At 40.1% G+C, this 26825-nt stretch overlaps 3 protein-coding genes and 1 long non-coding RNA gene across 8 annotated transcripts in view; 2 read left to right on the forward strand and 2 right to left on the reverse strand.

Moving 5' to 3' along the window:
- elmo3 (engulfment and cell motility 3) lies at positions 1-14016 on the reverse strand. Of its 3 annotated transcripts, XM_088379569.1 has the most exons (23): positions 13750-14016; positions 12641-12741; positions 12377-12553; positions 10712-10818; positions 10057-10097; positions 9893-9965; positions 9032-9082; positions 8733-8902; positions 8451-8550; positions 8228-8379; positions 8029-8107; positions 7534-7584; positions 5800-5922; positions 5166-5288; positions 4984-5088; positions 4780-4888; positions 4556-4692; positions 1846-2009; positions 1613-1725; positions 1431-1535; positions 1274-1353; positions 933-1013; positions 1-860 (listed from the first exon to the last, which is right to left on the reverse strand). In XM_088379569.1, exons 4-23 carry the CDS (start codon positions 10787-10789, stop codon positions 648-650), a joined length of 2148 nt encoding a protein of 715 aa, XP_088235695.1. In that variant the 5' UTR covers positions 10790-10818; positions 12377-12553; positions 12641-12741; positions 13750-14016; the 3' UTR covers positions 1-647. The 3 variants fall into 3 exon arrangements, with proteins under 3 accessions (XP_088235695.1, XP_088235693.1, XP_088235694.1); XM_088379567.1 differs by lacking the exons at positions 12377-12553; positions 12641-12741; XM_088379568.1 differs by lacking the exons at positions 12377-12553; positions 12641-12741; positions 13750-14016 and adding an exon at positions 11610-12217.
- Positions 6431-18588, forward strand: LOC148396388 (uncharacterized). Its single transcript, XR_015859169.1, has 5 exons — positions 6431-6969; positions 12658-12680; positions 12796-12910; positions 17767-17958; positions 18067-18588. It is a non-coding gene; the product is annotated as an uncharacterized LOC148396388 (long non-coding RNA).
- e2f4 (E2F transcription factor 4) lies at positions 14589-20617 on the reverse strand. The gene is made up of 11 exons (XM_088379577.1): positions 20181-20617; positions 19191-19300; positions 18634-18795; positions 18237-18280; positions 18065-18129; positions 17815-17982; positions 17590-17668; positions 17239-17385; positions 16621-16668; positions 16485-16529; positions 14589-16125 (listed from the first exon to the last, which is right to left on the reverse strand). Exons 1-11 carry the CDS (start codon positions 20343-20345, stop codon positions 16010-16012), a joined length of 1149 nt encoding a protein of 382 aa, XP_088235703.1. The 5' UTR covers positions 20346-20617; the 3' UTR covers positions 14589-16009.
- ferry3 (FERRY endosomal RAB5 effector complex subunit 3) overlaps positions 19135-26825 on the forward strand; it is a 10375-nt gene continuing 2684 nt past the window's right edge. The window contains exons 1-13 of one of the 3 annotated variants that reach the window (XM_088379572.1): positions 19135-19159; positions 22090-22278; positions 22631-22776; positions 23452-23633; positions 23944-24043; positions 24127-24251; positions 24493-24599; positions 24794-24991; positions 25311-25439; positions 25546-25614; positions 25707-25909; positions 26465-26522; positions 26676-26743. In XM_088379572.1, the coding sequence (XP_088235698.1) occupies positions 22098-22278; positions 22631-22776; positions 23452-23633; positions 23944-24043; positions 24127-24251; positions 24493-24599; positions 24794-24991; positions 25311-25439; positions 25546-25614; positions 25707-25909; positions 26465-26522; positions 26676-26743 (1566 nt within the window). In that variant the 5' untranslated portion in view covers positions 19135-19159; positions 22090-22097. Of the gene's footprint in view, positions 19160-21651; positions 21815-21844; positions 21984-22089; positions 22279-22630; positions 22777-23451; positions 23634-23943; positions 24044-24126; positions 24252-24492; positions 24600-24793; positions 24992-25310; positions 25440-25545; positions 25615-25706; positions 25910-26464; positions 26523-26675; positions 26744-26825 lie in introns of those variants that run through there. The other 2 variants (XM_088379573.1, XM_088379574.1) reach the window with 2 other exon arrangements.

Here is a 26825-nt window from a genome sequence, read left to right on the forward strand (position 1 = left end):
TTCATGTTCTATCAAAAAAGTACACATTTATTTGCATGATTTTGAAAAGATTTTATATGCTTCACAGGAAATGGTTGGGACACAGTAGAGTACCTACTTCTTCATTTATGCTGAGCATTGCCCAAGACTTGATTATGATTATTTTGATCAAATGTACCGCAAGTTGTAGCAAAACAGGCGAAATGGATTTACATCTTGTTAGAATGGAAAAATATTTGCTTTTCTTTAAGGGACAGAAAATGTAAAGCCTATAATGGCTCACCAACACCCAATATTACAAACAAGGGGCCCATAATTATCCCCGAAAAAACAACAGTATTTAAAAAATGTATCGTACATTTTCTTTAGTGGGTCTTCTGTGCTGTATAAAAAGATTAAGAGCCAGTTTTCACTTTTCCTCAAAACAAGTACGATTTTCATTCATTTTGTTGAGTCTATGATTCTTTGGAACAGATTAATGAACAAAAAGTGAAATTGCACTTCAAATTGTGAGGTTCAGTCAAGCAAGTGGATGTTCAAAATGAGCAGGAGCAACAGCAGGAGCTTGTGAACATTTACAACAAACGTGTAAGTCAGAGCCTCACACACAACATACTTTTCTAACACACAAAAACACACACTGCAGGCACCCATCTGAGCGGTTTCCTCTATTGCTCAGTTTGACTGAAGTCATAGCAGAAGTTGTAGTTGCTCGGCGCTTTGGGGACGACTGGTGCGTTCTCTGGGATGGGGATGTTCTCCAAATCCAGTAGGCGGAGCTTAATCTCCATGGACAGGAGGATGTCCAGCTCGCTGCGCATGGATTCGCTGCTCATGTCCCTGCCCAGGAGGACGCTCAGTCCGTCTGTCCACAGGCAGAACTGACACAAACAGATATACAGTTTATTAGTGGACATCCTATGATGATGTGGATCTTAATGAGCTGGTCTTACATCAGTCCTTGAGGGGGCGATGAAGTTGAGGCTGTACTCCTCCACATCGTAGGTGATGCTAAACGCCAGGTCCAGCACCTCCTGTGTGCAACACACGCAGAACAGTGAGACCTCGTGCACACTACACTACTGCAAGTGTCTATTTAGCCAAGGCACACAATTTACATGACAAATATAACAAAAAAGTATTGTACAGTTTTTTTGCCCAATCAAGTTGTGCATATATAGTTGTGGAAAAAGTATTGTTTATCTTGGCCTTACATTTATATCCCAATGGCCTTGCATTTGAACAGGGGTGTGTAGACTTTTTATTTCCACCGACATAACGACGAGCCGCTCACCTTGTTCTGTTTGCCTTTATTGTCCTTCATGTGAGGACACTCTTTGCCTACCAGCAGATTTTTAATGTCTGCCACTGGGACTGAACATCAAGCACAGGTCATCAGTATCTTATTGCTCAATCACTTTGCAATACTCGTCGTCTTCCACGCAACTCACTCTTTTCTTGCAGTGTTTCAATGGGTGGAGTGTCCGAATCTTCCTCCACGTCGCCGTAGTGCAGCATTTTGTGATTGGGCGACAGACGACAGTACCACAGTTTGTCTGTTGGCAACAGCCAATGACATGAATATTTGCAGGAAGAACTCAAGTCTTCTCTCTTGAGTACTTGTGTGGCTCACCTTGTCTGCGTCGGCTGCTGATCTTTCTAAACATGGTCCCCTGACAAAGCCTGTTGAGTCTTTGCTGGCGGATCAACTCAAGCAGCTCTGGCTTCAGACGTTCCTTCAGTTCACTGCAAAGACACACACAGATAGGTATGTTTCTTCTTGGGTATGCTTTAAGTAGAGTACTAGAAAAATCTTTTATTTTTTCCCCTTTTGTGAAGTTGCACCATGCTCGTCATTCCACTCACAGTACGGGCGGAGCCAGCGTCTCTTCCTGGTGCAGTCGCTCCGTCTGGCGCAGTTTGAGGATCTCGCTGTAGTTGAGCGCGTTCACTTTGTTCTTGAAGAGCTCCAGTGAGGTCGGCTTGGTGGACAACGTGCGTGTGATCTGCTCCCTCACCACCTGCATCACCTATTTACAATCCAAGTAAGAAGGAGCTCGTTATTTCATCGAAATTCAGACTTTTTTTTGACATTGGATGCAAAGTTTCATTTTTAAAACAGTAATGGATGAATGAATAAATACAAACAGTGCTATACTTTTGAAGTAAGGTCACAAGTTAACAGCCAGCTGGTTGACTTCCCCTACAGCAATTTCCCCAAACAACTGCCAATCAATACCTTTTATTAACCTACTTCACAGACATTGGCCACACACAATTAGAATAATCAATAACTCTTACTTACTGAATTATTACTCGGTGATTCAATTCTAAATAATGTTCTTTAAGTCATGATTAGCAGACAGCCATTAACATTCAAAGTGTTATTTAAAGTCCTTTTATTAGCAGCATCTTGGTTACAATCTAAACAGGCCAGTTTGCGTGATCAGTATAAGACTTATTATCGTTCTGGAACCGTCCAGTGTACAGGTGAGCGCCTACTTGTGTTTAACATGTAGGCTTTAAATAGAGACGGGTTGATATTGTATATGGATGAGCTGGCCAACTTTGTTGTGCTTCACTCTGCTGACCTACCGCATTCCTGTTCACATCCAATTGAACTGATTGTTAACGATCATTTACTAAAGCAGATCGTGATAGTCAGCTGCCTTGCACAATTTATTAACATTGCATATACAAAGAAGAAGCTTTTGAATTGCCGTCCGGGTTGAAGTTTGGTTATTGTATACGCAGTGACCGAAATAACCTCACCATGTCACCTTTAACGCACAGAATCAAGTTTTAAGCTTGTATAACCTATATACAGACCGTAATTGTTAGTTTTAACAAACAACACAGATCCTTCTTACCTCCATTGTTACTTTTAACCTAGCAACTATTCCAATTCCAAACTTGAATGTGTGTGGAGACAGGTCGTACGTGATCCTCTACATGGCTCCAGCAGAGTCACTTAGGCCTGCTTGGGTGGCTATTTTGTAAACACACACCCTGATACTCTCCACACACATGCAAAGGTCCACCCCCTCACAACCATGCAACCCTGTTGGCCAATTGGAGTCATGACTGGCAGCTATCTCTCAGTCCCTAAAACATCTTCAACATGTGCTCCGATGTTCAAACACGTGTAGTAAATGTTACAGTAGAGGAGGGATAGAATTCTGCATGCAACAGCTTTAAATATAATAATTTGTTACAAGTTTTATTATCTGATATCACTGCCTATTTTTACTGCTTTTGGTTCACATTAACAACTGCATACAGTATATTGTATGCATATTATGTTATTCTAGTTATCGCTTCAATGCATGATTTGCAAGTATTTATTGACATATTTTATTTTTACTGGAAAATGGATTGATGGATAAAATGCTGCTGCCTATTCTTGCAGCATTTTTTTCCACACCTGTATATATTATATACTATTATGCAATATTCTGTATGTACCTTATGTTAATATTGCTGGTGTTTATGTGCAGTACAAAAAGTTGACAATGAAAACAGGCTACTCTATGCATGTTTGTTTTCTATACACGTTGTTGCTGACTATTTTCGTTGTTCAAATTCAGTCTGGAATATACCAGTATTCATGAAAGCATTCATATCTGTGTGTATATATATATACTACTTATTGCACAGTTGCAACATACACTAATGTTGCTCATTCCGCTCGAACCTGTTGCTAGATATGTATACATACAGCAATTTTGCATTCCTGGATTATTAGGTCCACCTTTTTTCCATTTTTCTGCAGTTAATCCAATAACACTCATTGCCAGATACACGTAAACACACGTAGCATTTTATCAACTAAATAATGAGTACTAAATTGGAGAGTTGAAATATGCTAGCACCAGCAATGGTGTTTTTCTCTAATTTGTGTCCTGCCCTCTCATATTATGTTTCCAGTGTTTGACATTCCCTCCCTTGTTGTGTAATTACTGCTGATGCTCAGATGCTTTGTTGTCCTCATTTCCTTCTCCCTCTGTTGCTGCCGCCCTCCACGCTTCCCTTTGTCCACCTAATGCCCCTTTGTGTTTGCCCCAAAGCCCCCTGCGTTGAGAGCTGTGGGCAAAAACAAAAAGCCAGACCTGCAGCCTTGTGGCCCGCTCCTAAAAAGGTGAAAGGGTCACTGAGTTTTATGGCCGTCTTGGGAACACTTGGTGGGAACAGGGCGGCTGTAGATGATGTGGAAATGGAGATGAGGACAAAAGCACAGCCGCTTTGCCTTTGAGGATGATTTGAACAGACAGATGACCAATATCTCTTGTAGACAAGCCCCCGCTGCTTCAAACTTGCTCCCAACCTCCACCAGTGTCAAAGCATGACAAAGGGCTAGTAAGGTCCATTTGAATGAGCGAGTGAAGGAGAGCATAAACAGAGGGTTGCACATATTGTATCAAGGTTCTAATTTCCATTTTTTGCTTTTTTTACATTTTTGGTGAGAATGATCTGATATGTGCAAAAATCTTAATACCAAAAGCAGACACTGCCCTTATTTACAAAAGATAAGAGTGTCAACAGCTGACCTCTATGGATTCTCAACTATCAAGTGCACCTTGTCAAAGTCCTCCTGTGTGGCTCTCATCTCCTTCCAGGTCTTGTTGAGCAGCTGGATGCACACACAGAAAAGCTCCTCCAGCAGCCGGTCCTGACTGAAGAAGATGGGGTGGTAGTCTGAGCCCGTCTCCGAGGCTGCAAGAACAAAAACATTGGTGGACCGTTGGTCACTATCATCATTTCTTCACGGCGAAAGGTATGCAGGAGTGCTGGCAGACTCACGGGCTTCGCCTATACGAAGGATTTCGCACAAGATGAGTGTGAGCTGGATGCTGCTCCGAGCAAAAGGACACTCGTGCTTGTCCTCCCTACTGCTGTTCTCCAGAACAAACTGACAGAGGGATGTAGTATGATTTTATGTCAGGCCACAAAGTCAAACAAATACTTGATGACAAAAAATGTAATGGGAAACAAAATCATACTCACCCTGCTGTAAGCGTCAGGATTGCGTGCAGCAAAATAGAACATGGTGTCCAAAGCTAAAAGACCAGGAGGCGTTCTCACCAAGTCCTGACCAGGATTACTATTGTTCTGAATAGGTATCACATGGAAAATATATTAGAGTAACTAGCAGAGGACCACTTCCACATTTCAGGGCTGCCACTTACAGAGAAACCCAATTTCTTGAACTCTTTGGCGCAAAGTGAACGTCTCCTCTCATGACTCAGACTGTTCTCGCTCTCCGTTTCGAAAGCGGCCTGCCGCAGACCGTGAAGGATGTCTCTTTGTTCCTAAAAAACAAATCAAAACTTACATATTTCAAAAAAGGTGAGAGGAAGACAACTGATTTTTTAGAAAACTTAGTGTTTAAATTAATGATTTTATATCAGACAAATGAGAGTGATGTTTTGTAATGATAGATTGTAGTGTTCATGGTCAACCATGTGCTTTGCCAAGTCATAGTGACCTTAAACACTAACAATCTTGTAACCATATAACTATAAAATTTCCATAAATTCATTAAATAACAATAATAAACAATGTGAAGAAATGGATGAATTTGGTCATTGACATAAAAAAAAACTGCATGGTTAAATTTACAACAAGAAACATGTAACAAACATTCCCTGCATAAAAGGACTTCAATTCTTGAATGGTACATATTTTTGTGGAACTTCCTATATTATAGTTGAAACTTCAGCTACATCCATCACGGTGGTGTATAAAATATGAATGGAAAACCAGTGTCATAATCCATAATACTTTTTCTTTTAATCTATAAATGGTGTGCATGGGACTCACCTGGCTGTAACAGTCCAGTGGCGTCCTCATTCGCGGCTCCAGATGATTCAAAGTCACTGACTGTAGGACATAGAGGTAGTGGGCCATTTCATCCTGAACTGAACTTGAACTGTGGATGATGTTCTGGAAAAACAAGTCATTTTTACAATCATCTTACTTTTCATAATGTAACAGTAATACAGGAATTTGGAATTCATCGCATTATACATGTATTGGATATATACAGGACGATCATATAGAGCTGCGGTCCCCAACCACCAGGCCGCGGACCGGTACCGGTCCGTGGGTCACTTGGTACCGGGCCGCCAAGCCGCACAGATATATATTTGTTTTTTTTGTTTTTTTTTTCTGTGCGGCTTGTATATATATATATATATATATATATATATATATATATATATATATATATATATATATATATATATATATATATATATATATATATATATATATATATATATATATATATATATATATATATATATATATATAAATAAAAAACTATATATATATATATATATATATATATATATATATATATATATATATATATATATATATATATATATAGTTTTTTTATCGACGAACAATTCAGGTCAAGACACTCGTCCCGGTCACGTGACATGTTTCCCCAGTCGAGCCCGCAAAGTTAGCAAAAATAAGTAAGAATTTATTTTGAAAAAATATTTTAAAAATCTGGCGATTATTTCCTAATTACATCCGTCGGTGCATGTGTGTCTCTTGACAGGTTAATTCGGTCAAGACGTCACCCCCAGTAGAGCCCGCGAAGCTAGCAAAAATGAGCAAGAAACAGAGATGTCTGGAAAGCTTCTTCGTAAAGGGGAAAAAGCCCACTAAGTAAACGGAAGATGAAGAGGCTAAGACTTCTAAGAAAAGGAAAGCTGCATTCAAAAGAAAATTTCAGGAGTCCTACTTAAAATATGGATTTATCGCCACAGGTGTCGCGACAGGCTAGCTAACGAGGCAATGAAGCCTTCAAAACTGCTTCGGCACATGGAGACCAAGCATCCTGCATTAAACGACAAACCTTTGGAATTATTTGAAAGAAAAGAAACGTGAACAAGAAGGACATTGTCTCCAATTACGCCTCGATGGGACCGGCTCGTTTCTGAGAAAAAAGCTCAGTGTTCCCACTAATTCAACGTAATGGTGAGTTTTATTTTTATGTGGTTTATATTTGTTTTTATGCCAGTCGTATCATTCTATTTAATCGTATTTATATATTTATTATAAATGTATTTATTTATATAAAGGCCGGTCCGCGAAAATATTTCTGACACGTAACCGGTCCGTGGCGCAAAAAAGGTTGGGGACCACTACTATAGAGTATTTGTGTCGCTCTCATGACAATTTGAATCGAATTTACACATACGTAAATATATACTGATGTGCTTTGAAAATAAATTGTAATCGTGCAAGTCGTATGTTAGAGTCTTACGAAAATAAAAAATGAATAATCATACTTAATAGAAAGTATGGCAACAACTGAGTCTTGTATTCTTACGTGGCTGCACAAATCAGTGCACGCCATTTGTCACCTGAAAAAGCTGAACTGACTTTAAAGACCTTGAACCCCCAGTAGACGTTAAAATATGTAAGAAAATATTGAAAGTTTTCAAAATGATCAGTATGGGGACTTTGGAATGATTGTATAAAAGAGCCTGTTACTGAATGTCAACATTTTGCCAGATTCTGACTATTATCTAATTTTACCTTGTAAATGTACTGGCGGAGATTCTTCTTATTCAGGTATGCAAACATTTCCTGGAAAACAAAAGTACACAAAGAAAACGTTGTTGTATTAACATGTTTCTAACACTGGGAGGCGATAGTGAGATAGAAACCTAAAAATGTACTCGACATGATCAAACTGTGATCTCTCTGATTAAATCCTCTTCTGGAATATGAAGGGTTGAATTGTGTGCGCGAGTGTGTGTGTGTGTATAACAAAGCAAGATGGAGAGAATAGGAGACAGGCAGTTGAATGAGCAAAGTGTTACCGCACACACACAGAGAAGCTGAGAAGGAGCAGAGGCAGTGAATGACTCGCCTGTCTACAGGAAGTGTAAGATGACCCGTCACACTAAGAGGTGCTGCCCTGCTCACTACAGTGCCTGCTAGATTGTGACTCTGAGAGACAATAGCAGTCTGCCTGGAGAAAGTTGCACACGAGTTACGGTCAAACGCTGAGAAGAACCAAATCAGCACCTGTCTGTCTGCGTCCCCAGCTGTCTGCAACAGAGCCATAAGTAGAGCCATAGCTTTGGTCTGAATCTGCTGATTAGTCCTGGTAGAAGAAACACACAAAGTGACGTTCCACATTTATAACCAGAAAAGATAATATTGGATAGACAAAAAGGTTTGCCCTCACAAGCAGAGACATGAAGAGGAGTGTCAGGTTACTCACATCTGGAGGTGCGCAATGAGCCTCTCCATGGTCACTACTTGTTTGACTTGCATGAAGAGGCTGTGGCTGCTGAGGACCATGCTCTCCAGGATGTCTAAGCACACCTGCTGGATAGACGCGTCGGCCACCTTGGCGTTGACAAAGCAGGCAATCTGAATGGACAAACTGGTTAAAACAACAAACAGGAGCAAATGGAACACATAGGGAAGCTAAACCATGGCACCTTCTCAACGAAGATTGACGAGAGGTTTTCCCAGGAAACAATGCCGTGATCCATTAGCTCCATAAAGGCTGTTAGGGTGTGGGTCATGATCAGAGCACTCCTGAAACATGTATACAAAGAAAATGAGTACATGTAAATACAAAATGAACAAGCACAATTGACTCATTAGTAAGCCATGTTGCACTATATCAAATGTATACAGTAATATTCAAAACAGGCATTTTAGCTGTATAAGCCAGTGTGGGAAAATGGGCATGTGCACACAAAACAGAGAGAACTGACTCGCTGGAGTCTTCCACTATCTTGACCAGTAAGAGGTGTCCATCCCGGCTGATGAACTCCTGCGCAAACGTCACGTCCGTAGAAACGCTGGCGAGTTGCTTCAACGAATCGCAGCGCACTCCCAGGTCCATACTTTGGATGCCCTTAAACAAATCCTCCGCACAGCGCCCCTACATTCCCAAGTTAAAAAAAAAAAAACTCACTGAGTAAAAATGTTCTCCCGGCATGCTCCACAATTTTCAGGCTTGCATCCACAATATGTGGAGTAGTAATAAAGAGGAGCGTGAGTACAGACTCACCGGGGCCTTGGTTAGACGCAGAATGCAGCCGTTCTTAATGTCCAGACGGTTCTAAAAACAACACCCACAAACAAAAACTTTGGTGAAACACGAAAGCACACTTTGGATACGAGCTAACAATGTGAATCCAACATAAAAGCCCACGCACAGCTGACTCACCTACATGAAGGAGCACCAAACTGTTTGACCATATGGACAAACATCTTCACTTTACCAGAGACTACACTACAGGAAATGCTTTCCAAAAGATTTAGAGTGTTGGAATGTGGATATGTTTTTTTCCAGAAGAACTTGTCTTTCTCTGTTGTCGTTCATCTTAAACGCGTTTGATGGGGCTGGTCAATTTATTCCACAATATACTTAGCCAAGCTCACATTTATGGAAATGACTGTGTGTATTGGAGCATAGTCATGCTGCAACAAAAGAGCCTTCCTCCAAAATGTTTCCAGTCAAAAGCAGAAACTTTAGCAAATTGTCATGAGATTTAAGTTTAAAACCAACAACAAATAAAATGATTGTAATGCTTCGCAGTACTTGTTCATATAGTAGTCCGCATTTTTGAGGCATAATGAGATTTTTTTTTAAGTAATATGTGCTGATTGTGTGGTGTGGAGTGGATTTGTGTGAAAAAAAAACCCTATAACACGTGTGTCTTACAGTGGTACAAGTGGAGCTGTTTGTATTTATAGCTTTTTTTCTTCTGATATAGACAGCACTTAGTTTTAGCAGTAATATCAAAACAAAATAGCAAACAAAGTAAGGATGACGTACCCTTCAACATCTCAAGACAGTATTCTTGTTTTAACGCAAATGAATGTCTAAGGCCTGACTCAGAGTAAATCATTGGACTACTCCACTCACCGATTCGGTGATGTACGTCTGCACTCCGTCAGCATACTGAAGCGCATAGTTTTCATGACCTGGGAGATTCCAGCTACACATGCAGAACACACACGCTTGTGATTAGAATGTACTCAAAATGCTGATAAAATACAGGAAAAGAGATGGTTCATGGACAGACTTACCCATCACAGACTTCCTTTATAACAGCGGATAGAGGCTTCTTCTGCTCAGAGACAAGAAAATGGCTGACGGTCACATCCTGTACTACAGATCACATATATGCTAACTTCCATTAGCGTTGACTCTGCTATGACAATGAAAACGCACGTCTCGGTAACGACACGCTGCTCATACAGTAGCAGGCAGCACGCCGTTGTCTGGTACATTCTGAACAATTGCGCCCAAAGTGACTTGTGTGCATGTAAACACAAGTCAGACCTCTACCATGTCTGACACTCAAGCTATCCTGCTATTAGTGGCCAGAAGTGCGGTCAAGCAGTCAAAACGTTGTCAGAGTGTGCGGTACGCCCCGTGGCTGCTCTGTTATTAGTGGCAGCGACCATGCGCCGACCGGTCGGTCACATATGGAGGGAGAGAGACAGCCCCGATCCTTAGGAGAAGTTTGACTGATCGGGTCCTGGTCATGTATTGGAAAGTACGAACACCCGTAATGAAAATTGACACTTATCGATGCACCAATAATAGATAATCCCCCAAAACTTTTTATACAGAGATATGATATTTGCCATATTCTATATGGTTGAAAATTAAATGCAACATTCAACTATTTATTATAAATAACAGCATTCAATGGTGTACGGAGAGTGTGTGTATTACCTGGTCTAGTTGTATGAGCTGGGGGTAGGCCCCTGGCATCTGGATCGCAATCTTCACAATGTCCTTTTGCTGCGGCATTTTGGCACCTCTGAACTCCACCACGCTGACTGTTAGAAAAAACAGCACATGAAACAAAGCGCAGAGAGAGAGGGACACGTGACCTGCACAATTTTTCATCTTATCAAAGATGTACAATTTATTCAAGAGTACCTCAAGACAGGCACATAATGATCAGGCCCACACTCAAATCGGTGACCTCTGAGGCTTTGACATACATACAAGCTGGAAGCTGTTCAAGCGAGGAACTAACATCATTTCTGCTTTCTAAATGTGTGATAGTCAGTTTTCCAAAGACTGTTAAACGGTTTACAGTAAGAATATGCATTAAGTTCATTCCGAGTTGTGACATTGTGTCAATGCATTCTTATTCCGATTCTGGCAAATAATTGAAGACTGTTAACCCGTCACAGAAAAGAATGTCAGCAGTGTCTCAAAAGAGCTTGATTGATGTAAGTGGATACAATTCAAAATATTAGGGGGGGAGCAAGAATCTGCTGATTTTATTACATTTATGAGATTTTCCTGCCAGTTCGGCGATAAGTAACGTGGTGGCAAAGCAAGATGCCAATCCAGCGCAGGGCCATTGGGAAACCATTAATGTTGAAGAAGAAAAAAATACAATGGCCAAATGGGCTAAACTGAAAGCAACCACGCTCAGCTAGTTTCTCTTTAAGAAAAAAGTCCCGTTACTTCTCGAATGACTCACAGAGCTTCAAGCACCTATCATTTTCGATACCAACCAGTAGTATGTTCCTCTTTCATCATGCATTGGCGGTGCACGGCGTAAAAGTAACCAACTGTTCAACTGTTTGTGCATACGCTGTGTGGACTTACTTACACGCTCACGATACACACTTCCTCCTCAACCTTCAGACAGCACTCCCTGCGGGGACAGATGAAGCAGTTGTTCCCTCTGACAACAGCCCCCATCCTCAAAAACTCCCTTATCCTTCACTCTCAATACGTCCAATGCAAATTCTTCTACATGCTCATGAGGTCACGGTGACTCAGAGGAGTTCAAACTTGTGTCTGCTTGTGTTAAGAATGATGAATGGACCCCACCCTGTGCGCAATCTCTGGGATAGTTCACATACCACGACTCCCTTCTGGAAAAGAAAGCTCCCTCTCAGTTTATTGCAGCTCCTGTCAAAACAAACCCCATGTCTTTGCCGGGTTCACTTCACTTATCCTGAGGCAACTTCTGAAATAGTCCTTAATAGTCGCCTTAGTTTAATCAATTGCAGCATGTTTGTTTTGGATCACATTGACTGTTTAGTGAGGACAACCTGGGTGTTGAGAAACTTAAATGTGCAGTCGCAACAAAAGGTCAGCTCACGGCAATAAAACTCCTGCCATAATCCGGAAGAGATTTTATAAGAATGCGAGATTCTTCTGGCGCAATTTATGAGTATGACTCGTCTCAAAAAGGGGAAAACTGGGGCTATGCTATCAAAGTAGCAATGTCAAAAGTGGTCACCATCTTGATGGTATTTTCTAAAAAATACAAAAACAAAACATGGAATCAGCAATTCAAATGCCCCTAAAATCACAAATAAACTCACAAAAATATATTGTTCCTGGATTAACACAGCACCAACTACTTACTGAGGAAGAAAAAATGTCAGCTTTTGTTTGCCTTAAGTATCGTTGACTCGTATCAGCAGCCTCCACAAGCACTGAAACCTTCAAATATGGCTTGTATGACACTGAAATGCTGCTTCAATAGACAAAAGTGAATGTCCCAGCACCAGAAAGAATGTTTCTGTATAAGAACAACTGTTCCTGCAACATAATATGCATGTATAATTAAATTACACATATACACAATATATTAATATGATTGATGATCGTGCCCTGTGACTAACTTACAACTCATTTCCCTGCAGCCTTGAACACAATAATTGGATGGGTAAGTAGAATCATTATTCCTTTTGCAGTACAGCGTTGATGCTAAAGTAGAGCAAATGTTCCTGCAAAAGAGTAAATGTTCCCAAAGCTGAATAATACATATGTTCCTCCATCAGATGATGAAGCACACTTGGCCTGCCTGTCCTTACATGTTCATGCAAGTGCCTGCCTTCGGCACAGGATAAACTAATGCTTGACTGCAAATCAAAAGAAGTTCAGCAAACGTTGCTGGTGAGTAGCATTTATTTTATTTTGGTCACATTTGAGTACTGATAAAAAATTATTGAGAGTATTTCGGAAAATAAATCATAGCCATTGTCAAATGTTTCATCATACTGGAAAGAAAGCCTGAGGATTTTTTAAAGTTTAAATTTTTAAATGATCTTATTTCAAGAAAAATATTATTTAGGTCATCAAGGGATTATACAGGTTTTGTGGCTAATTTGTAGCAGCAGCAGCAGCAGACATCAGATTAGATTTTAGGACAGCTCCTATGTAACCTACTCCGGGGGGCATTAAATGTAAAATGACATGTTCGGCATCTCTCAGTGATTGTGTGTTCATCCACGGCCAGTTGGCTTTGTTAAGCCTAATGCCACAAGTAATTCCTTTTAGACCTTTTGTTTGCTTATGGACAAGTGTGTCTTAAAGCCCCCCAACCCATCACCTCCATGTGTACTGTGTAGAGAGGAGGGGGACTCTCAGCTGCCCAACAGTGTAATCTGACAGGCTACCGCCACACACAAACACAACTACAAAATCTGAATGCAAAATAATGTCACATGTGAAGTAAACGGATAATACAATGACCCAGACAGAGAACACTTCATCCAGAAGCGGTAGTTGTTTATTATATGGGTTATTACCCATCTGTAGCAGCCCACTTCAGTCAACTCAAAAGTGTATCTTTTCCCGTGTCCGTTAATCTTTAGGGGAGGAAAAAAAAAAAAGGAAAAACGAAAAGAAAACGTCTATAAACGGATCGCGCGGTTCGTCATACGCGTATAAAATAACTCAAGAGCACAGCTTTGTTGGAGGAAATGCATGAAAATAAGGATAATGCGTCCTACCTGATTAGAAAATGTAAGTAGTAGTGGGTTTCTCTCCCGTAGGAACCGTTGCCCTCGCAGCGAGGGTCATTTGCTGCGATCTGTTCTCCACGCAGAAGAGGCAAAGACAAGTCAGGCTTGAAAAAGTCACGACTCAAAGATAACTTGTTGAACTGCGTTCAAAACAGGTCCAAAACAACGAGATGTGATTTCTTGAATAGTTGGATTAATTTAAAGTTCCGGGTTAGTTAAATACTCGAGCAAAGATTTTCCAGTAGAAAAGTTAACAGATTTTGATACACCGATTCCGATTGGGTAATTTCAAAATAAAACCAAACTATATGATATTTTGTAATGTGGATTAAAAGGGTCACGATTCGCAGTTTCACCCATTGTTTTTAACATAAGCATGCAATTTGTATATACTTGGAGTCATACCGTGATAAACTCCTGAGATTTTAAGTGCGAATGACATCAAATAAACATTGGATGAATGTATTTTGAAAAGAAGCACAGGAACGTCTTTTCAAAATCATCTTCTAAACAGATTTTGCAGGACATTTTCCCCCTAAAATCCGAGGGATACAAATCCAAGAGTTCAATGGGAAGATTTGCTCAAACTTGAGATTTTAGTTGAATGTTGTCCATTCTACAACTTTAGAATGTTGTTTGTATTTTACTAAATGACAAAATGCGTGCGTAGACGTGAACCAGCTGCCCCCCTGAGGTGTTCATGGGAAAATTATTAAACGCCTACCAGACCCATGCCGGACAAACTGATAATCACTTCTAGCTACTTTTAAGTGAAATAAATCAAATATATAGATAATAGACGGGTCCAGTAAAATAAATTGAATGAGTGAACATCACAACAATCCTTTAATGTAGCTAGCAGACACCCCCCTCCAAAAACAAAACAAAAAGCTATTCTATTTAGCATATGTGCAGTGTCTGGGGAAATAAAAATACACAAGGGATTTGACAGAATACATGTAAAATGATTAAATTTGTCAAACAGTAACAATGGATTCGCTCCATGTACATGTACAAAGGTGAAAAGGGCAATGGGATCATTTCAAAAGGAGTAAAAAACAAATGTGTATCCACTTACTGTATGATGAGCATAAATGATGAACTAAAAAAAAAAAACCAGTACATCATTGCGTTAAAAAAGAAGCATGCTTTTTACATCCAAGTGAACAAAATACATGACAATTACTAGATGAAGCTGCAAGGCAAATCATAAAAAAAAAAAAAAATTGGCAGAGGGGAGTACATTGGTATTTGCCAAATCTCTTATGTTACATATAAATAATAAAACTTTCAAGGACTTTGAAAATAAAGCATGTCAAGTTCAAGTGTATTAACTTGAGCAAGGTAGTTTAAGACAAAAAAAATAAAATATCCAAATTCTTTAAAAACACACCGCAATGTTCAACTACCTAAAGGGAAAAACAAATGTTAAAAGAACAAAATCTGTCAAACGTTAACATTCCTCTTACCACGGTATTATATTTTTTGGTCCTTTGCACATTTGCCTTTATAGTGAACTCAGGGAAATGCCAACAGGATTCAGTGATACAATTTTACAGTGTGGTTATTAAAAATAAAAACTCAAAATTTTGACATATTTATATCTTGATTAAAAAACCTTTGATGTTTACTTTGAGTCTGATAGCTGTACTTGTCCACTATTTCTCTGCACTACAAATTTTGTTCGTTGGACAATAAACTGGGACGCTGTCCTGCTAAGACAAAATATATATTCTGTATGTACACAAAGATAGTGCATATATAACCAGCTGCGTTTGGACTGATTTGAGCCATGTGTGAGCAGCTGGTGGGTGATAAAGGCTGCTCTCCGTTAGGTTGTCATGACTCTGGACCTGATAGGAAATTTCTTTTCTTTTTTTCCTCATGAAGACACTGGACTTAATAAAAATCTCGCATATTATGCACACAGGCGTAAAACCTGCACACATTCATTTGCAAGTACATATAGCGATGTAACACTTACATATAAACAACAATCCAAAAATAGACTTTTTCAGTTGTTCAGATTCTTGGAAAAGCTGAAAATAAAAGGTTTTCATCATGCCAGTGTTTACCACATGTGGCTAAAGCGGCGCTACTGAGCTCAGGTTGAAATCCGCATTCAAAGGAGTCTTGTCAACGCTCGGATTTGGTTTGCGTTGTTTCACGCTCACCTTCACAGAACATGAAGAGAGTTAGGGGGGCATTAACTTGGAGGGGGTTCTCCACTGCGATGGCCGTCTTTGGGTCAGAGGTTTAAAATGGGGACATCAAAGAGGTCACACAGGCCTTCTGTCTCATCCAAGTTGTATATGTAGTCATGGTCACTTGGTGGAGGCGACAGACGCAGGAGCGGCGAGAACACTAAATAAAGGCAGAACGGGAAGAGAAATATATAAGGCCAAGCCACACAAGAAAATAATAGAATTTGATTTAAGCGTGGTAACACATGCTGCTAATCAGGCTAATTTGGTGCATTTCTCTACCATTCTGATGAAAGTCAGTAATCGGATATTTTTAAAAGAATACCTTGACTCATTATGTTGCGGTGTAAGTTATGTGAGAGTGATTTTTCATCTGTTCACAAAAAGGTCGGGCCGTCAACATTAAATGTGTTCAATATTTACGACTTGCATCAATGGTGTGTGGTCAACACTTAGGGCTCAATCCCAATGCCACCCCTTAAAGTTGCTATTTTCTTTTTTTAATTTTCTTCGTCTCACCTTCTGATGACATCAGGTCTTCCAACAAATCTCCACTCATGATCTCTGGAAAATAAAGAATGGATACTGTATGCAAGTGCATTTTCTCTAAAGGTTACTTTCACATTGCAGAGATTTGGCAGACATTTTTATTTACCTTTTGTCGGATCAAACATTTCCGAAAGTTCTTTGGGAAAGTCCAGCACTGTAGAAATAATTAGAAATAGAGCAACAAATTTGTTACTAAAGCCTGCATTGTAAAAAGGACACTGTTATCCTACATTTGTGAATCAACACTAAGGAATTAAACGTAACACTGTTGTCTGCAATAGAGCTGACACGGAAGGTTGAAAACAAACACCGACATTTTCACATAGCATGCTTTTCCTGATATTAAAAAATGACAGCATGACACATAGTTGCCAACGGTTTTCAAACGATAACGTAGCTTATAAATTGTATAAAATATATGTAAATATCTTTGTTTCAACTTCTGCTTCATGTTTGTAACAAAATTGACTGCTCAATGAAATTGATCCTATGTCCCTGCCATATGACTAAAGCCCCAGGCCAGCTAAAGCAAGTCCGAAGTGTACTGCTAGGTACTTATTGTGCATTTTTTAACATTATATATATATTTTTTCCACCCATAACATTTGCTTTTTTTTTTTTTTTTTAAATCAGAATTGTCAAGGGATAGTTCACTATGACTTGTTCGGTTTCAGCGGAGCACCAAACTCTACAAACTAAAACATGACCAGATAAGCATACTCACGTTCAGACGGGTCTGACTTCATTGGTTCAAACGCTGCAGACGCAGAAGACGACGCAGACCCATCCAAGGAGGCGGAGGATTGAAGTTGCTGAGTAATGGCAGCGGGAGCCTCTGGGGTTGGAGAGAGTGGCGTGGTGCTTTTCATTTCTGAAACAAAGCGGGTCACGTTAACATGTTACTGTCTATGTGATAGAAGCGAAATGTCACAAATAGATCAAAATTTAATAGAAATACACTTTTGGGCTTTTTACATACACCCCCACCCCCAAAAAAATCAGCACAGCAGCAGACACGATGGACAGATGACAGAATTCAAAACGTAAAAGACAAATTGGGGACTTTCTTGCACACCTGTAACTGAGGTTGGCTGGCTATTGGCTAACGTGGTGGATGGACCGGTTTTTGCGGGTTCTGGAGCTGCTCTTGTAGCCTATGGAGAGCAGTTGAGAAGTGTTAAAAAGAATGTCAAGTCGAGCCATACAATTTTCATTACACTAACACGAGTTTTTGTTTTATCTTGGTCCACAGTTAACAGACCCAAACAAGTGAGACTAATAGCAAAGCTGACATCTGGACCTGGGAGGAGGGCGACGGTGCTGGGAGGCTCTGAAGTACATCATCTGGAGGAGGGACAGGCAAAACAACTGGAGAGGCGCTGGACGGGTCCTTATTAACCAGTAAAACTTCAATGGGGCCAGAAGAACTTTTCAAACGGATCTGGTATTTCTTTTGTCCATTCATAACCTGCATTTAGACATGCACGGTCAGAAAAAATACAGACGAGCAGAAGGCGGACAGAGGTAACTCTGATACGCAATGTACTTACAGATTCTGGTCTGGGTACTTCTAGCTGAGTGCCAATGGGGGCTCGTATCGCTAGAAGTGTGTCACCTGTGGAAGCAGTGAGTGATAAGTGGAGGAACATTTGAAATCATCAATCAGATCAAGGTGGATTGACAGAACAGGATAAGGAGACTGAGTTCAACAAAAAGAAATACCTTTGAATGCTCCACAGAGGTCCTCATGTTTTACATATGCCATAGTATTTGTGTGTTAAGGGTCAATTGGTCAGGAACAAACATTTTCAAAGTTCAAAATTCTTAAGAAAGCCATGTTTCCACCAAGCAGAATAGTTCAGGGTGAATCCTGTCCACCATTGCCCATTCCACCCCCCCCCCCTTTTTTTCCATTTTTTTTTTTTTTTAGTTAGGGTAGAAAATAAAAACACGAAACATTATTGGATTGTGACACAAACTATTAACATGACGGTCGCTGCTTTCGCAAAAGCAAACCAAAGCATGCCACGGCAAGCTGAACTGTGCCGCTTGCATTGAGTGTTTGCGTGTGTGCAATTTGCAGCAGGATTTTGGCAGATAAATGCACTAAAATGGATATGGGCTGTTGCTGGAGTCATCTGTGACATTCCTGATGCTCTGCTGCACCCAGACTCTCTGCTGGTCCAGCTCATGTTCCCTGACAGCCAGATCATCAAGTTCTGCCTTCAGGTCAATCAACTTGTCCGCTATCTCCCTGGTATTACAACCTGGACCTACACCCCTGAAACACAAAAAACCAGACATGTACAGTTGTCAATTCTTAATACTCAATCATGAAGACATTTGTTCTTTTTTTTTTATAGAGACACCCAGACCATACCTTTGGTGCAAATTGATCTTAGATTTGTTGCTTATCACTATAAGAAGTGGCTAATATAGTCCCAAAGCTGCCAATTTGGCTAAACTGAATGGCTGCTCAAGTCATCATGGCAACAAATTCATTATTAAGTACCATTTGAATGAGACGGCACTACCACCCTCCTCTCCCCCTAAAATTGTGTGATTTGTAACAGAGTGGGACATGGTCTTGAGTGAAAAAGAAGGATGTCATCGGAGTGGGCATCAACTCAAAACAGCAAACATTGGTGGGTACAACTACAGAGTAAGTGCACTTACTTCCACTGGATACTGTTCTTGGATTTTTTCTCTATCAGTCCTATTCCCTCCAACACATTAGTGATGTCGTAGATCCGCCGCTTCTGCCGCACTGCCAATGTGTCCGCAGCCTGAGTCACAAAACAAAGGAAAAATGCATTTAAAAATTATGTAACACTTAAATGATAACTCATAACAGAGTTGGCATAGAGACCAGTGTTCAATCAACACGAATAACTGTTAGTTAACTTCCTTCCTAGTCAAGGTGTTGTGCCAAGTTGAGTGCATAATAATGGCATGATAACCACAGCGTATGTCTGTGTCCTGATAACTCCATGTTTGGCCTGCTGCCTGCAGGTGCATCCTCATAGTGGTCGAGTTGCACTTGGGGATAACAGCCCCTGTGTGGTTTGACTGTAGAACTCTGGGAAGTTGATACTATCTTTTAACTGATTAGGCACGGAAATAACCTAACATAGAAAGAAATAAACTAACAGAAAAGACTGCAAACGGGCATTATAAATTTGTGAAGAACAATGCCAGTAATATTACTTGAAGTTTAGCTCATACAGACAGGGGGTTACTGTAAAGGTTGATGTATTTAAAGCAGGAAGAAAAACACTTGAATTGAATAGAAAAGTCGTTGTATGAATCAATCATGCTACATTGTCCATGCACTCGCTCAGAAAACAGCGACAAAGGCTGACCCACTTTGTGCACTTGGGAATCTGCGGGGGGGGGTGGGGGGGCATTCTGGAAAAGTTGATCAAGTTGTGCTCCCAAACTTTGAATTGGGCCGCGTTCGTGAAAAGTGAAGACATTGGAGTTTGTGTCGAAAAGTAACCCGGATGTTTACACGACAATGCACCTAGCGCGCATTCAAATCAAGACAATCAGAAAGCTAGGCTATGCTAACAGGCAGGCTAGCAAAAAGTGCATGAAACCTAACGACAGAAAGCAGCTCCCGATGACATGTGCTAGCTAACAACAAAGACTGATTGGCATGCTTACAGCTTTCAGATCCAGTACTCCGTCCTTGGCCTCCTGCAGCAAAGTTACAAACTTAGCGGTGAGGAGTCCCAGACTCTTTTCATGCCTGCTCGGTGTCTGCGGCTGCAGCGGGTCCCCCACAGCGCCCAGTTCTCCTCGGTTACTGGCCGACTCTAGCTCCATCATCTCTCGGGACCAGCGCCGAAGTCCCCCTGCCTAAAACCTCGGAAGCGAGCCCAAGAACGCACGCTCCGCCACCCTAGTCAACCAAACTGAACGACGGTGGTGTCCGTGGCATAAGAGCGTTTCGCCGTTCTTTCCTGGCGGGGCGTTATTCTAAAAAAAAAAAAAAAAATTCGCCAAATCTACCGGTGAAAATCGAGGTTAACGATTCATTGAACGAGCATTCGGTTGGGAGAGCCGTTGGCCACGCGAGGTATGACGGGACTGTTCAACCAGTGGAGGGAGCGTGTATCGATGTCTGGTTATTTCAAACCCACACAACAGCGTAATAGTGGTAACCTATATAAATTAAAAAATAAAATATGTTCTAAATTTTAAAGTTAAACAAGTATATTTTTTGGTACTTCATTACTGTAGATGAAATATCAATTTAACAAGCATCTGTATTTTGCTATTTGTAGATAGACCCTTAAAGCAACAAACTTGACGAAAACACTTCTGCGCAGGCGCAGTCATGAAATTTGCTGGACGATTGCAATCTTTTTTTTAATGTAGATGTAATCTTTCTATATTTTTATTCATCTTTCAATTTTGGAAAAAAGCGCTATACTAGATACACGACTAAAACGACGAGATGTATTCCTTTAGTGTTTCCCAACATTTATTGCGCTAATGTACCCATTTTGCATCACAAGTTCTGTCATCGACGTACTCGGTGTGAAATTTAATTGAGCAAAAAGCTGATATACCTGCAGGAAACAATGACTTATTCTGGTGTCGTGTGAATGGCAACAGGTGGATACATAGTTTTATTGTATCTTTTTACACCCTATGAAAAATGTGGAGAGAGCGTGTCAAACTGTGTTTTTGTGGTGAATAATGCACTTTTTTTTTTTAGGACAAAAAACCCCAATGACTCCTAACGGCACACTAGTTTACCACGGCACTGAGATTGGCTATAACTACTCTTAACTATGTTTTAGTTCCCCTGAGCACACTATCGTCACAAATACTGCCGTAGTTAAAATGTTTTCAGTTTTACAAACTTTGTTAGACAGGTGAATTCCCAATAAGAATGCGATCTTCAAAAAGTCAACCGAATACAAATTGATATTGATTGGAGACATTATGCAAGTTGAATTTCAACATAACCGAATGGGGACAATAATAAAGTTAGGTTCTTTTGTATTTGGCGCTTAAAGTATATATATGAACACCAGGGGGCAATAGTGCCCGTGGAAATTAGCATTTGTGTCATTTTGTTTAAAAAAATATTTTTTAAAACAGTGTGCGAAAATATAATGCAGACAAATAAATACAGATAAGAAATGCAACCGACTTTTAAAATGTATGAAATATTCGGTAGAAATGTCAAACACAATATTCACAAAACAACGAAAGTGCGTTTCCTGCCACATTCTTGGTTCAAAGCTGTCAGCTGACTGACTCACTAGGACGACAAATCTACACGGGTAAAGCTACACAATCTTATTGTTTTTCTGTTGACAAAAAGCACGGAAAATCGTATGCAAATTAAATGTAAAAGCAAGGAGATATTATTTAATCATTCTTTGTATTGTCTTTAAAAATGAGCTAAATTTCTAGCTAACGTAGAGATTCTTGAATGAACGAGCAAGACAGGTAGTGATAGCATCACAACCCATCATCAAAACCACTAGATTGACCGCTCTCATTTTATTGGAATATCGCTGTCCTTCTTTTAGATGTGTTTATTTTTATTTTTTAGTCGCGACCATGAAGAAAATCAAAGGCAAAGGAAGTAACACGACTGAGAAGGAGTTTGTGTTTGAGTTCAAGGCAGGGAAACACAACTGTGTTCTCAAAGTACCTTTGCAGTTTCCTGTTCAGGAGAACGTCAACGACCTTCATGGACGTCTGATGCTGCTACATAAAATACCTTGCTACGTAGAAAACGGTGAGATGCCTTCACTATGTAGAAATCAGTTGAACCGCAGAGGCAGAGTCTGATTGTTTTTATTAGCACCTCTGATGTAGTCGTACTGTACACTTTGTTTACATTAGTGCAGGCACGGTGGGTTAATGTTCCATTTGTTGATTGTTATAAATATATGACCCTGAGACTGAACACAATTGAAAAAATAAAGATACATTGGATGTTGATATAGATAATTTCATTGAACAAATACATTAGTGTTATGTATTTGAATTAAATTATTGATTATATTATTGAGTGACAAACTTACAATTCCTAAAAATACAAAACACTTTAATATGATTGTATTGTTCTCAAAATGCTTCTTTGTTAGAATTGAAAGTGGCACTGTCCGACTTCATTGAGGAGAAGACCATTTTGGAGTATGACAGAGAGGCAGAACTGGCCCTGCAAAGACTCACAATGGGACATGTAGACATAAATCAGCTCACCAATGCGTGGACCAGAGCCTATGCAGAGGTGAGGACACGGATCACTATTAGACCTAAAACACCAGGGCATTTTACTTACTGATTGCCATTATCACTCTGTTTTTTTTTTTGCATGATGACAAAAGGATTTTTTACAAGTAAAATTACAGTTTGCGTTCAGCACAGTCTTTAATATGGCTTTTTGTGACACTGTCTTGTCCTATTTTCATGATAACACAGTGGAGTGTTATGTCAAGTCGCAGATCATTAAAATAATGGGAGCAGATGTGATGATGTATGACCTATTTTTTTGGGAGTACTGATGAGGAGAGCCTCTTTGTTGCATTTTGACTCTCCCTGTTTGATTACAATTTTGTTTGTTATCCATGATAGAACTGACACATTGTGTTATTCCATATTAGTTTTGGAAAATGTTCTTGAGTATAAATAGTTTCTCCACCATGTTGGCCTGCCTTAACTTGGACTTTTAGGCTTCTTGCCTCCTGCACTTAAACATTTAAGACGAGCTTTTACGATAGTCATTCAAAAATAACCATGGAGGCCTTTCCGTGTTCATCATGATTCCTGAGCAAGTATAAATAGAGGAGTTGTGATTCTTTTCTATTCATGGATGTGCTACAAAACCAGATACATTTTTATTTCCAAAAAGTGTGCTAAAGCTACATAGTAAGTCTCTTATTTCCTTTTGCGTGTAAAATTTCAGACCACACTAGAGCATGCACGACCTGAGGAGTCCAGCTGGGATGAAGAATTTGCAGATGTTTACCACGAGTTGATCCATTCGCCTGCCTCAGATACACTTCTCAACCTGGAGCACAATTACTTTGTCCGTATCTCCGAGCTCATCAGCGAGAGAGACATGGAGCTCAAGAAGATACAAGAGAGGTTAGTGCTTCAGAGGCTGAAATCAACCCCCCCCCCCCCTTTTTTTTTTCCCAGATGAACCTTAGATCTATAAACGTAATTTGCTAGATTCTCTCTTGATTTGGTTGCAAATATTTGAAAAGCTAGAAACATAAAAACGTCATAAAATCTTTAACCACATGTAAACATCTTTAGACTATACAAAACATCAAAGTTTGATTTAATGTTTCCACATTATATAATTGCATCCGCACAACAGTGTTTTGTCATTTAACACAAAGGGCCGTATTTTTTTTTTTTCTTCTTTATTCATTTTTCCTCCGTGTGTCAGACAAGCTGCAGAAATGGATAAAGTGATGCATGAGTTGGGGAATACACTCAGTGACCATGATGTGAATGCAGTAGCTTCCCAGCACTTTGATGCACAGCAGGTAAAAAAAATATTCAGGAGAGTTATGATCATTTAGTCATATAATATGAGGTGGTCCTCAGCTGTTGTCTTGTCTTTGAACAGGTGCTGGAGAACAAATGGGTCACTGAACTGAAGCAAGTGACTTGTATTCAAAAGCAAGAATATCAAGCGTGGGTCATTAAACTACACGAGGACCTGCAGAAATCCAACAACAGCAGCCAAATTAAGTATGTGTGTATTTGTGTGCAATAGGAAGAATTTTGTAGGCATGATACACTGCATGCATGATACACTGCACATTGTTTATTTTTTTTACACAAAATTCCAGACCTTACTGAAACTTCTTGATGCAATTAGCATTTTTAAAGTATAACTGCACAGTACTGTATATACTGTAGATCCTCAACCTATAGAACTCTTCAATTTGTATAAATGCTCTGATTGCTAATTTATACGGTTACTGTCCAGTGAGGAGATTAAGGTGCAATCCAGCCCGCTGTCTGAACCTTCAGATTCTGGAGACCGAATGTTTGAAGAGAAGCCTCAAATGGAAGAAAGCTTCACTATTCATCTAGGTAAGCATTTGACTTTGAGAAAACATCAAGCATATTTTAATTGTAATTTGTTCAATTACATTCGCTCAAGAGCACCTGAAAGAAAACTGGCATTGCTCAAACGATAAGTTTGTTCATGTGTTTGTTTGTTGATATTTATAGAACATAGCTGTTGAACTTATTTTGTATCCTTGACCTGTACTTGTTTTGACTAGGAGCACAATTGAAGACTATGCATAACCTGCGACTGGTGCGGGCAGACGTGTTGGACCTTTGTAAGCACCGACGTCATGGCAGCAGTGGAGCAAAGCTGCGTCGCCTGCAGACGGCCCTTTCGCTCTATTCATCGTCACTGTGTGGTCTGGTACTCTTGGTTGACAACAGGGTCAACTCCTACAGTGGAATCAAGAGAGGTTAGATTACAGTAAATATTACATATGTTTTGTATTTTCCCTTTTGTTATTGTTGGTGCATTATTTAATCAACCCTCTTCAGTTAAGTAATCTTCCAAGTCAATAGCTCCATTTGCCGGGCTATAGTTAGCCAAAAATAATGGCCCTACTCGTATGCTCTTCAATGTCACATTAAAAGGCTCCTTTCCTTGAAATTAAGACTGTTGAGTCTTTTGGGGATGTGTTTATGGCAACCAGACATAATCCTGATAGAAGTTTCTAGTAGCAAGGATAGTAGAGTATCATTTCGGCATTATGTCATGACTCTTTATCGACCTAGATTTTGCAACGGTGGCTAAGGAGTGCACGGACTTCCACTTTCTCTGCCTGGAGGAGCAGCTTGAAGAGGTGCAGCAGGTGGTGCTCTATGCCAGAGCCCAGCGGAGCAGCAAGCAGAAAGATCAACCTGGTCAGACCTTTGATTGCAACTCTTTGCAACTGTTTTAACTATCTATAAAAACCTTTTACAGATTCTGGTTTTTCAACATCTTATTTGTTCAAAACTGTCCTCGCAGAGCTCCCCAGGAATGGAAGTGACGATAAAAGTAAAAATGTAGAAAGAAATCCTTCAAATATCCTACCAGGTAAAAGGTTGTTGATATTATTCTGCAATGTAACTTTCCGACCAAACCTTGGGCCTCACTAATATCTCACTCACTCCCTTCTCTTTGCCAAGGTGAATTCTATGTCTCGCGGCACTCCAACCTGTCCGAGGTCCATGTTGTCTTCCACCTGTGTGTGGACGACAACGTGCGTTCAGGGAACATCACGGCCAGGGACCCGGCCATTATGGGTCTGAGGAACATTCTCAAGGTCTGCTGCACACATGACGTAACGACCATCACCGTCCCACTACTGCTGGTGCATGACATGTCAGAGGTAAATGGATTATGATCTGATGACATAACAGTCAAAAGTTCTGACAAGCACTACTGTACAAATTAAATATCATACAGTAAGTATTTTAATTTGATTAAAAACAAAGCTTTGTCTAGCTGTTGTCAAGGAAATGTGGTGTTGTCATGCCTCAACTTTCACGACTTCAATTTGGTTCAAGTGGTTCATTTGGTTTTCATAACTGACCCCTTTGAGCAACTTGAAGTCCCACTTGAGTTCTAATTGATGGCTTGTGGTTTCACATCAAAGGAGTGCAGTCAATGCGGGCCTTTTCGTCTTTGTTGACTCCAATTGAAATGTGTTTGTCTGAATTACAGACAACAAATAGTATTCGACAGGTGTCTTGCCTTTTTTTTTTCCCAATGTTGAGGGCACTCGAGAAAAAATAACACAGGGGAACGTAGAAGAATGCTAAACCACTGTATACTTTAAAGAGTGTTTTCGAAACCAGTTCACCGAGCTACTTTTCAAATCAAAACAACATCAATGTTTGTGTTCTCCTTGCCGGTAATTGTTTCTCTTGCTCTCTCCCAACAGGAAATGACCATACCGTGGTGTTTGAAGAGAGCAGAGTTGGTCTTCAAGTGTGTGAAAGGTACAATTGTTAACAAATGTGATTGCATCTGTAACATAAAAAAATGTTTTTATTTTGCGGCGCTACACATGATCAGCATCGCAGATATTAGAGCAGAATGTAAGTGGGTTCATATGTGGGTGGTGCTCCTGCTCATTATTATTTTATTGGCAGGTTTCATGATGGAGATGGCCTCATGGGATGGAGGCATATCACGCACAGTGCAGTTCCTCGTGCCAAGGGTGAGATGTGTGTATATTTGTCTTATGTCACAGTTATGCAGCCTTGTTCTCTATGCCCATTGCGAAAGTATCAGGTAACATC

The sequence above is a fragment of the Syngnathus floridae genome, chromosome 6 (assembly GCF_059516105.1).
Source record: "Syngnathus floridae isolate MCC-2025c chromosome 6, RoL_Sflo_1.0, whole genome shotgun sequence".
Taxonomy (NCBI): domain Eukaryota; kingdom Metazoa; phylum Chordata; class Actinopteri; order Syngnathiformes; family Syngnathidae; genus Syngnathus; species Syngnathus floridae.

Coding starts and splice junctions, on each gene's coding strand:
- elmo3 (XM_088379567.1), bottom strand. CDS start 10,789: ATGCCGCAGCAAAAGGACATTGTGAAGATTGCGATCCAGATGCCAGGG. Junction 8,551..8,732: donor ATAGTGGAAGACTCCAGCGA/GTCAGTTCTCTC, acceptor TACATGTTTCAG/GAGTGCTCTGATCATGACCC. Junction 5,289..5,799: donor CACTGGACTGTTACAGCCAG/GTGAGTCCCATG, acceptor TTTGTTTTTTAG/GAACAAAGAGACATCCTTCA.
- e2f4 (XM_088379577.1), bottom strand. CDS start 20,345: ATGATGGAGCTAGAGTCGGCCAGTAACCGAGGAGAACTGGGCGCTGTG. Junction 17,669..17,814: donor CACCGTCGCCCTCCTCCCAG/GTCCAGATGTCA, acceptor TGCTCTCCATAG/GCTACAAGAGCAGCTCCAGA. Junction 16,126..16,484: donor AGACCTGATGTCATCAGAAG/GTGAGACGAAGA, acceptor GCCTTTATTTAG/TGTTCTCGCCGCTCCTGCGT.